The 11,815-nt window shown below is 39.2% G+C and overlaps 1 protein-coding gene across 11 annotated transcripts in view; it reads left to right on the top strand.

The window, feature by feature from the left end:
- AGBL2 (AGBL carboxypeptidase 2) overlaps nucleotides 1-11,815 on the top strand; it is a 44,558-nt gene that overhangs the window by 19,053 nt on the left and 13,690 nt on the right. For all 11 annotated transcript variants that reach the window (XM_042446035.1, XM_042446037.1, XM_042446032.1 and 8 more), the window contains 4 exons: nucleotides 744-844; nucleotides 3,131-3,261; nucleotides 4,409-4,475; nucleotides 6,103-6,222. In XM_042446035.1, coding sequence (XP_042301969.1) covers nucleotides 744-844; nucleotides 3,131-3,261; nucleotides 4,409-4,475; nucleotides 6,103-6,222 — 419 coding nt within the window. The remainder of the gene's footprint in view (nucleotides 1-743; nucleotides 845-3,130; nucleotides 3,262-4,408; nucleotides 4,476-6,102; nucleotides 6,223-11,815) is intronic.

The following is an 11,815-nucleotide window of genomic DNA, read 5'->3' as shown; positions in this document are numbered from 1 at the left end:
AAATTCCAAACTTTCCACAATTCAAGCAGCGCATGCGTACATGTTGCTTTAGGGTTAGGGTTAGGGTTAGGGTTAGGGTTACGAGCATTAAAATAGAGTGCAGCTGTGCTGCAGCTTCCACATCTGCATGGCATCTGACGCTCTAATTAGAGCCTCGGTGCAAACTGCGCATGTTCCAAGACCCGACTCATTATGCGACGCAGCACACACGGGGCTTTTAAATGGGCAACTTAAATTAGCGGCGTAGCAATTCTGGCGTACCGGTGCAGCAGCTTATAGACGGAGCTGCGCAGTTGCGCAGCATATGGGAAAAGCGGCACCTTTTTAATGCCGCTTCTTCCTGCTTGGGGCGTGCCGGCGGCGTGTTCATGGCGGCATTCAGGTAAGGGCCATCTGAAGGCTACACCTTCATGACGTCATGAACACACCCCTTTTTGCCCGTCTGTATCCCGCCAAAGGCAGCAAAATAAGAGACAGATAATACTGTTTGGTGGGTAAAGTCTCACTTTCTCAGAAGCATTAATAAGTGAAAAAAGAAGAGAAAGAGAGAAGTGTATTTATAGGAATTGTCTCAGGATTGTTTTCTATGATCTAAATAGCATGGTATGCTGAATAGCATAGCTAGCTTCTTGTCATGGTGACAGTGGGTACTAATAGCAAAGTAAAGTTCTGTACCTGATAGAGAGAGGCTGTTCATCATTTGCTAAATATTGAAGAACTGTGTATGTGTTTATCTTTCTCAGGCAGTAAAAGTAATTCTCATTTTACCTCTGAAGATCTCAAAACTCTGGGCTATCATGTCTGTGACACCTTATTGGATTTTTGTGACCCTGACCGTTCCAAGGTGAGAACCTCTTGTTATGGCTGAGCAGAATGAGAGGATAATAATAAAGGAATGGCCATATCACTTCTTGAAAATGTTTCTTGTTCAGTGGCTTAGAAACAGCCACAGATGTATAAATTCATAATGTAGAGTGAGAACATATGAATAATTGTGCTGGATCAGACCAAAGGCCCAATTAGTCCACCATTCTGTTCCTGTGTGGCCCAGAAATGCATGGAAAGCCCAGAAACAAGACGTGTACAACCCACATAGCTTCTAATACCCCTTAGAACCTGTTTTTTAGAACCATTCTGCCTTTGATACTGGCAGTAATAGCCACTGGATAGATTATCTTATCTGTGAATGTGTCTAGTCCCCTTTTAAAGGCCTCCAATTTGGCAGCCATCACTACATTATGTAGCAGGAAATGTTACAAATGAATGCAGTATGCTGTGAAGATGTACTTCCTTTTCTTTTTTTCCTGAATCTACCACCACTCAGCATACTATCACTCTCTCCTTACTGTGCATACTTCTACAGTGGACCCTTGTTATACGCTGGTGTTTGGTTCCAAGATCCCCCGTGTATAACAAAATCCGTGTATGCTCAAGTCCCATTAAATATAATGGCAGAGCAAAACTGTGTCCCTTATAAAAAAATGGAAAATCAAGGTTTGATAATTGAAATTTATACTTTTTTGGAACATTTTCAAACCGTGTATGCTTGAATCTGTGTATAACAAATCTGTGTATAAGAAGGGCTGACTGTATTCATCTCTATTCTGTCCACTATTACTCAGTTTTTTTTCTAAATTAAACAGCTCCAAATATTGTAACCTTACTCATAGGGGAGTCACTGCAGCTCCCTCATGTTGGTTGCTCTTTTCTGTACCATTTTCAGGTGTGGTGACTAGAACTGAATTTCAAGTGCTCCAGAGATTTTCAGGTTTTATGGCTGTTTTATTTTAACTTCTTTTCCATATGGTTCCCAATATGTAATTTATCTTTCTCATAGTTGCTATATCCTGGGTTGTCATTTTCCTTAAACTAGACACCACAACTTCACAATCTCTTTCCTAATTGTTAGCTCTATTGGTGTAAATATAAAGTTGAAATGCTTTGCAAAAGCTGAAATACTTCCACTTGATAGTATTGAATTGCATTTTTCTTTTTGATCCCTATTTCTCCAGTTTTGACTAACAATGTATTTCAGTCAGCAGTTAAACACTCACTACAGAAAATTAATGCAGATATTAAAAGATGTAGCCTCTCCCCAATCTTAATTTGATGCTTGAATAGAAAACAAGAATGTCCCTAGGCATCTAAGGACTACAGTGCTTGCTTTGTTGCAATTTATAGTCAGACAGTTAATATTGTAAGAGACACCTAATGCGGTGAGCAGTCTACACAAAGTGATTTGTTCATGCGAAATTACTAATATATAAATTTCATTTATATGGGAAAGTTTGTCTATGGGGAAAGGTGTTTTTTTTCTATGAGAGAATGAATGTTAGTACCATATCATGTATGAATTAGTTGAAAAGGAAGTCAGAGTATATTCCTATTTAACATCTTTCTTGCATGGCATATTAATTGTAAGGTCCTTGGCAAAGATAGATTAGATCTGCTTTAGAATAAGGAACTTGGATAAAGTCTAGTTATTGATGATGGCAACCATGGTGATTTACCTTATTTTTATCCCCCCCTTTTTTAAACTGTAGAATTTTGCCCACAAAAGTCCTCTATCAATTATGTCAGTGTCTGCACCTCACAGTTGAGTGTGTCCGTGGAACCAGCTGTTACCAGTAGTCAGTCGCTCCCTTCCTCCATTTCATATTACCTATCATCTTGTGGTACCTGGGTGGTTTACAAAAAACTTATTACTACCTTCTTATCCGAATCCTGAATTACTAGTCCATTGCAGTGAAAAAGAAAAGACATTATAGTAGCATTTGCTGTTATTATAGGATATGTACGAATTATAGAATGAAATTAGAAAAGTGGTCTGCTGGTTACAGGACAGAACAGTATGATATAATTTTTTTTCTGTGGAGTGTAAAGAAGTTCTGCTACTAACAATATGGTCTTTTTGGTGCCAGCTCAAATAATTTCTATTTCCAGATACTTTTAAATGTTTTTATTGTATTTGTTTATCCTGGTAAATTCTTGTTGCTTCTTTGTTTTATTGTTGTACAGAGGATGTGACATTGTTCTTATTATATTATCTGTGTACACTAATCTGTTAGGTTGCAAGATGGACTACAAGCAAACACACACCATTTGCAATTGTTTTCTTTTCTTCTCTCAGTTTCAGCAATGTCTGTCTGAAGTTAAAGAGATAATGAAGCAAAAAATACAGAGGAAGCTTTCAGAGTTGGGCCATGAACAAAATACAGAGGGCACATGGAGTGATGTATCTCTCTCTGATGTTGAATCGAGGTAATTCAAGTCTGTAACACTTCACTAATAGATTTTAGCAAAGTAATGGGGGGCTATTGGTCCATCCAGAGACAATATTAAGATTGCCAAGCCAGGAGATTTCATATAATCATATTCTTTCTTGCTTTTGTTCAGAAAAGCAAGCTCAAGAACAAATTGTAGCACAGGCAGTACTCATTGTTATTCTGTCTCCTTATACTGATGTAGCTATTTTATGAAGTTCATATCTTACTCTTACGTCCAATACTAAGAACAGCTATTACTCACTCACTCATTGGCTGATTTCATGGCTTATTTGAGTCACAACTCAAGCAAGGCTTAAGGGAAGTTGCTGTACCATTCAAATGCCTTTATATATACGTAGCAGTAAAGGAGCAACTTTGTTAGTTGTGATCCAACATTGCAGGGATGTATTTGTGACTATTGCAACTAGTTGGGTGGGGATAGTCATGTGGGCTTTTCTTACCTGATCGCCACCCACTTGTGCGTTATTCAAAGTGCAGGGAAGATCTGCACAGTCTCTTCCATTCACATGATTGTGTTCCTCTTTTACACATATGCTCACAGACAGATAGAATGCATAGCTTTTTGTGGTGTTTCCAGGCTATGTGGCTGTGTTCTGGAAGAGTTTAGTCCTGAGGTTTTGCCAGCATCTGTGGCTGGTATCTTCAGAGAATGCTGCCATGGAAGTGAGTAGAGTATATATATCAGCATTCTCTAAAAATGCCAGTCATGGATGCTGGCGAAACGTCAGGAATAAAATCTTCCAGAATATGGCCACCTAGCCCGAAAAACTCACAAAAAACTATGGATGCCAGCCATATAAGCCTTTGACATAGAGTGCATGTAGGAATTGGGCATGTAGAGTGTCATATCACTTTGCCTACCTGTAAGAATGCACCTGGAGGGAAACTAAATGGAAGTAATACATGCCACTCTTTTGTGAAAGGTGTATGTCTTCTAGGACTTTTATAATGAACCTATATTGAAACTTCAAAAGCTCAGAACATGTCTGGTGAGACTGTTTATCCAGAAGCTCATGTAAACCTGCCATTCTGAATTCTGAAGAAACAGGAACCAACAAGGTTTATTATAATCACCTGTACTGCAAAATTTGTTGTCCTGTTCTCCCTTTTTCCTTAACAAGCACAAGTGGCTCCGACAGCTCCCAGTCAGATGGCCCCCCTGCGCATTTGATCAACATGGTAGAGAAGGTGAGAACCATTCATTTTTTGTGTGAATAAGCAGTGTGGAAGAATGCAAAAGCATATAATGCAGTATCTTGGCTTCTTGAAATAAGTAAGAATAGCAGTCTTGCTACAGAAAGACTATTGCCTTTACTGACTTAGAGACAATAACAGGATGTGTGGGCTTCATCACTCAAAAGGGAAAACATACATGCTTTAAGGGACTTAAAGATCAGGAAAATTGGATTGGTAAGGCTTGAAATTTGTGGCTTCAGTAATACAGTACAAGGATTTTACACTTTAGTCACTTCTGGCACAACCTGTCACAAAAATAAAGGACACAATGAGCTGATTTTCTCATCATCATGCACTTAGGGACAAATGATAACACTGACAAAATTTCATCAATATATACCATAATAACTTCCAGGAGATAATTATTACTTTACGATACCCCCTCGTAAGGCACAATCTGCAGACTTCTACAATAACAGGTATTTAGAGGGTCAAGAAACACTGGGGAAAATGTGTAAATCTGGATAATGACTACGTAGAGATAAGTTAACAACTACAAATCAAGACAAACTTTCTGTCAAATTTTTTTAGAGGTGATAATTAAAACTTTACGATATCCCCTCATAACAGCAAGAAGTGATCAACAGTAATGGTAATAAACTACACATGCCATACTTTAGTTTTCACTAGCACAGTTATGAGATATTTGTATTGGACAAAAATGCATTTTATTTCTGTACATAATTGTAAGAGTAATGGGTGTGTTAACTAAGTGAAAACTTGCATTTTTCTGCCAAAAAAACCAAACACACACACACACACCAGGACAATGCAGCAGAAAAAATTACTGTTGTATTAAACCTCTTCACAAATTATTGATAAATAAATGAAGGAATTCTGCTTCTCTGGTCCAGAAAATGATAACTCCTGAAAACATTAGTTGCTGTCAGGACTTGACTAGCAAACTTGCTAAGATAGTACTAGGCAAATGGTCAGGCATCCTATGCCTAGATTTAAAATGGAATCCTATAACATACCACAGCTTAATTTCCGGTATTCTTGTAAAATAACATGATCAGTGGTATCAAAACCCATTGAAAAATCTGGGGAGATTAGCACTCCCCTTGTCTTTAGATTTAAGGACTGAGCAGATAAAAAAATAGCAAATTGTGGAACATTAAGAGTTTGGTCTTCAAACAGTGACACTGAAGTCCCACTGTACTGAGTAAGATATACCTCCAATGTAAGTATACCTAGGATTATGGCATAAGTGCCACAAAGTAATTTTAGTAGTGGTTGTTGTTGTATGCCATCGGGTTGTTTCCGATTTGTGGTGCTCTTAAGATGATCTATCATGGGGTTTTCTTGGCAATCAGAGCAGATTTGTCTTTGCCTTCCTCTGAAGCTTTGAAAATGTGACTTGCCCAAAGTCACCATTTAGGTTTCCATGGGAGAATGGAGATTTGAATCCTAGTCTCCAGAGTTGTAGTCTGATATTCAGATCACTATCCATACTGGCTCTCTGTATCTGAAATCTGAAAACATTTAGTGGGGGAAAAAGAATTCTGTGTTATTGAAGTATTTGAATGGTAACTAAGAACATTTTGCTAACTTATTATTTTTTAAAATTTCTCTGAAGGATTATAATGAGAAGAAGAAAAAGAAGAAAAAGAAACGTCTACGCACAAGAAAGGAAAGGAATAATTTGCACCATAATCATTCTGTGAGACATACAGTGAACCACAAGGAAGATGTTGTGGTAAGAGGGAAATGAGATGTGGCCAGCTAAACATTTTTATTGGCAGGAGATGGCCAACTAATAATGTTTTCCACTGTAATGCAAAACAATTCTCAGAATATTTTGATACTTTTATCTCTGAGTCTTGTTGAATTTCTCTTTATGGCTGTACTGAGGAGCTGTTTTAGGATATTCTGTCACGCTGCGGTTTAGGCGTGAATATGATTTCCAGTATTCCTACCAGACCTTGAGATACTCTTAGAAATCAGGAAGCAAAAACAGTCCCAGGTGAAGGATTTATTTACAGAGGATAAGGAGTTGCTATTTACAGATGTAGAACAGAGTTCAGGATGGAAGCAAACACTCTTGCTTCCTCCTTAGCAGCTCAAAGCAACACAGAGCGGTACTAGAACTCTCACTGATACTCACTAACAAACTCCAACTGCACTGACTCTACTACTCCACAACTATAACTCATACTTGTTTACATTAGGTTCAGCCTTATATACAGTTGGCTGATGCAACCTTCCAGTACATGCCATTAGACATTATATCATACAGAGTCAGAGGTGCAATGTACAATACACAAGTAAGTGTCTGGCCACTTCAAGGACATTTATCACCAGATGTCCTGGCCTTGTCATACAAACCACACACACATCATTATGCAGTTCTGCAGATCTAATTTCACATCATGATGATATATTCTGCAGTAATTCTTGTAAACAAATTGTTGTTTACAAAATACAGAGAGATTTGTGTACCTTGCACACATTTTTACACCTTTTTGCTGGCTTAATAATAAAGGTATTACTCATATATGTAATTTGGAATTATTTTGTCATAGTTTTCCAACATTTAATGATATATGTACTGTTTCCTCTTGCAGCATGCATATGTGTTTTTAATAATAGGTTTGTGTAAAAATAACAGAAATGTGCACATTCCTGTGCATCAAAGGATCAGTCATGTTGAATGGGGAAAAATTATCAGAGAAAAATCTTACGTATCTCTTGAGATTGGGAAATAGTCCAAGGTCATATACAAAAACATTGTCATAAGTTTACAGGGATTTTGAAGTTTGTAGTTCAGCAGAGCTAGAAAAGTAGTCATGAAAACGAGGACTAAAATTAACAGAATGATATCTTTAAAATAAAAGGTTTTCAAAGAATGCTTTGGTGATGCTAGAGAGGGAGGAGAGGACAAACATACTCTGAGAGGAAAAATATATTAAAAAGGTCAATTAAATGCCAAAGCCCTGCTGCAGGAGTACTGTATTTACTACTTCATTCTTTTTCATACTTCTTGTGTTTACAGCTGTGGAGCTTCAGCCTCAAAAGAAACTAAGAATAATGATAAAACTGTCATTTTAACAAGGTCACAAGGAGTTTTTGTCAAGTGATTGGTAATACACTGAGTGCTCTCCAAGTAGGTCCTTGCACAGTCATTAGTCATTTGCCATATATCTCTTCAGTACAGTTGGACCTTGGTATCCATGGAAGATCTGTTCCGAACCGCCCCACAGATACGAAAAAAATGCAGGACCTCAAGTCCTGTTGTCTTTAATGGTGATATGCTATATGCATGGCCACTAGTGCAGCTGTGTGGGGACAATGGGGCTTGCTGTTCACGGATGCTTAAATCTGCAGATGGCAAGCCCACAGATAGTGAGGCCCCACTGAACTTATTTTATAGCTGATCAACATGTGGTATGATTAGTTATAATAATTCCCTGTCTCATAAAAAATTGTTTTATGAGAATATACATACAAGTGTTTGTAACTGTATTTCTCAGATTACTTTTAAAATATCAAAAACAATATTTTTTGTTATGCTGAACTATTTACTAGCAGTTCTGGTAACAACTGCATCTTTTTATTCCAACCCTCCAATTTCTTTTATTATTATTTTTAATTCTGAGCATGTCAGGCCAAAAAGATCCTGCAGGACATACATGCATCCCTTGCTGTGGATTGTGCTGTGTTTTTGCAGACAATACCATCTTTTGTTTGAAACCTTGCCATGATTTCCTATCATTACATCCATCTTTATTACCACAGAAAATTCACTAAGGAGGAGAAGATGTGTCTTTAGCTTGGTAGTGCTAGGAGCCATCTGTCTAGGGAAGCATCCAAAGAGTTTATACTTCCCCCATAGAAAATCATGAGGTACAGTTGCATTGCTTGACTGTAAACCCCTAAAACCCAATAAATTCAGTTGTCAATTAAAGTACTCAAAAACTCAAAAATCATCAGCAAGATACTGAAGGAAGAAGTTTCCTGGGTGGAAAAAAAAGACTATTATGATTGTGAAGGCCTCTTAGTCCCTGGAAAATTTCTATGGTACATACTTAGAAGTAAATTCAGTTAAGTACTTGGTGCTTAGGTGCTACTTGCTGCTTGATTTATGTTAATATAGAAATTGTTGAAATAACATATTAAAATTGTTCCCTTAGCAAGCTGATTGACACCTTAAATTTTTTTTTATGACATTAGTTCAGAAATCTACTTTTACATGTCAACATTTTTTAGTGTATTAGATTTTTCATTTTGATTTGCATGATTTTTTTTTTAAAAACTGGTTTATCTCATTGTCAGTTTAGTCATATTTATTGCTTTTTTTCCTCAGAAATCATGAAGGAGAGACACATAAATAAGGAAGATACAACTGTATCTCTTGCAGATAAGGTTTTTTGGCAGACCATTGCTCAGGATATCAGTTTTGTGTGGCATGAATTCATGTTGATCATCCCTTATGTTCATACTAGTTCTGTGACATTTCTGTCCTTACCTGCTATTCCTTCTCATTGATGTGTTACAGGGTTTTGTTTTGTTTTGTTTTTGTGAAGAAAGAATGGTCGAGGAGTGGTCCTTGTCATGTTCCACTAAATCCATCTTCTCCACACACCTCTATGCAGACATCCCTTTCTACTACCAACTACTTGTGTTGAGATCAGACAAAGGGGAAAAAAAAGAAATGGGAATGATAGAAACCAAGTACAGTGAGCCCTTGTTATCTGCTGTGGTTTGGTTCCAGGACCCCCCATGGATAACAAAATCCGTGGATGTTCAAGTACAGTCCGTCCTTGCCTTACGCAACGGATCCGTTCCGGAACCCGCTGCATAAGGCGAATTTCGCCTATGCTCGAGCCCCATTGGAAACAATGGGGCTCGTGCGTGGCGATGCGGGAGCGCACGGGGCGCAACAGGCGCGCGCGCCCATTCAATTGAATGGGATGCGCCGCCCTTCCACCCCCTGCGCACCCCGCGGCTTGAGCGCATATGCTCAAGGCCGCGTATGGTGCGCCCGCGTATGGCACGCCCCGTATGGCGCAGGCGTGCTGTACCATTCAACCCAGTGGCATAACAAAATGGTGTTTCTTATACAGAATAGAAAATCGGGGTTTGCTACTTGAAATTTATGCTTTTTCTGAACATTTTCAAGCTGTGGATGCTGGAATTGTGCATAAAAAATCTGTGGATAAGGAGGGCCGACTGTAACAACTTTTGGTCAATAAGCAATAAACAAATAGCTCACACAATTCAACTGGATCTTTCTTTGGCATGTTAGCAATTTTTCACCATTATCAGTTGTGTGTTTTGGGGGTGTGGACCACACCAGGTGACACCTCAGAAGAAGGGTGACACCCTGGTCAGGGCCCTCCTCCCGCTGTATGTGGGGAAGTGGTGCTGCTGCCAGCATCTGCCCCTTCTTATTCACTGCTGTGGTTCTCTCCCTGAGGAGAAAGCCAAAGCAGTGGAAGAGGAGGAGGGCCGAGCCCGACCCTCTTGGTGTTACCTCTCCCCATCTCCTTTCTCATGAGGAAGCCACATGGAGGTGAAGGAAGTGTGAGTCTGACCTTCTTGACTTCACCTCTACCTGGCTTTCTCCTCACGAGGAAGCCACATGAAGAAGAAGAGGCAAGCATGGACCTCTTGGCTTTGCATCTGCCCCAGCTCCCTCCTTATGAGGAATCTGCATTGAGGCAAGTGAGGAGCAAGTCTCCCTCCCCTCTCCTCAATCATTTGCCTAGCTCCCCCTCCCACAGCTCTGGGTGGGCAGGCGGCTGAGCAAGGGAGTGGGGGAGACCACTGCCCTCCCCCCCACACCAGGTGACACCGAACCTGAGGGCACCACTGACTGTTAGATTTCTTTTATCCCTCAGTGATGATGCAGTGCCTTGCAAACATGTATTGATGGCACACACAACATGGAAACAGTAATGAAAAAAACAAACACACAAAGGAATTTTCTCAGGTATCATGGTCCATATGTATTTTGCTGCTGTAAATTTGGATGCGGTCACCAGGAAGACTGGGGGTCAGTGTGGCCAAAGGTTAAAAAATAGCCACAGAGCAAAAACTAAGAGAAAGGCCCAGCAGCTGAAGGCATATGCATATCTCTATCCCATCCCTCCTAAAGAAACTTTGAGAATATCATAAATTCTATGGGCAAACAGGGACTGTACCGGATAGATTGGGAAAAGACATGTGCTGCCGAAATAGAAATTAAGGCTCCTTACACACGGGCATAAAGTACGTGCTCCACGCATACTAGGGTTAGAAAGGGGCGTCAGGAAGTGCGCACAAAATGACGGTGCCCGTTCCACACGGGGGCTGCCATCTTTACATAGCGGACGCACTGTGTCCGCACGTCGCTTGGCACGTATGACGCTGCGAGTGTGCCATTGGCGCCTTGCGGTGTCATCCGTGCCGCGGAAAGAAGCGCCATTTTGGGGGCTCTTTTTGCTCCGCGAGGGAGCCACGTGGTTTGGCTGTTGCGGCTCCCTCGCGGAGCAACCGGCAGCGGCGTGAGACCGCCCGTTTTGGGCGGTCTATAACACGCCTAAGAATGCCAGATAAATTGACATTCACAGCCACTTACAGTCTTTACATTCTAAAACAAATTGTAGACTAAGTGCCTCGTTGGCTAAATCTACAGCACTATATAAATAAAGCATAATAATAATAATAATAATAACTTTTGTATCTTTTTTTTTTTTGTATCCTCATTGCCCTGCTTTGCTGTTTTGTTATATTGCCTTTTGGAAGGCTTCTTCTTGGAAGGCTATCTTCATCTCTAAATACACAATATTCATGACAGGGATATCTTTGCTTATTGTCTTTATTTTAGTTGCAAAGTAGCCATGAGTTTTAATGGTGTACTTTTTGAAAAAAATACTTTTGTGTATTAATTTTATTTGGTGTATCTCATTAAGATATATAAATCTGCCTTAAACTGAATCAGATTATTTCTCCATTTAGCTTTGTATGGTCTACTCTGATTGGCAGAAGCTCTTCTGAGGGTACATCTACAATCAGTATTTAGTGTGGAATTACCATGCTGTGCTGTTGTTCTTTTATTCAGCATCCACATGATATTCTCATCTGTTATTATCTTGCTCTTTTACTGTTATTTTATCATCTTTCAAAATCTGTCTTTTTTTTTTAAGATTGGACTTATTTTACATATTATGTGGATTACCTGTCATTAGCATTACTCATTCATCTTTTTAAAGAGCTATATCTACAGCGCTATATAAATAAAGCATAATAATAATAATAATAATAATAATAATAATAATAATAATAATAATAATAATAATAATAATAAT

This window comes from Sceloporus undulatus, chromosome 1 (assembly GCF_019175285.1).
Source record: "Sceloporus undulatus isolate JIND9_A2432 ecotype Alabama chromosome 1, SceUnd_v1.1, whole genome shotgun sequence".
Classification (NCBI taxonomy): Eukaryota; Metazoa; Chordata; class Lepidosauria; order Squamata; family Phrynosomatidae; genus Sceloporus; species Sceloporus undulatus.
The sequence above is the reverse complement of the archived record's forward strand: the minus strand, read 5'-3'. Positions and strand labels throughout refer to the sequence as shown.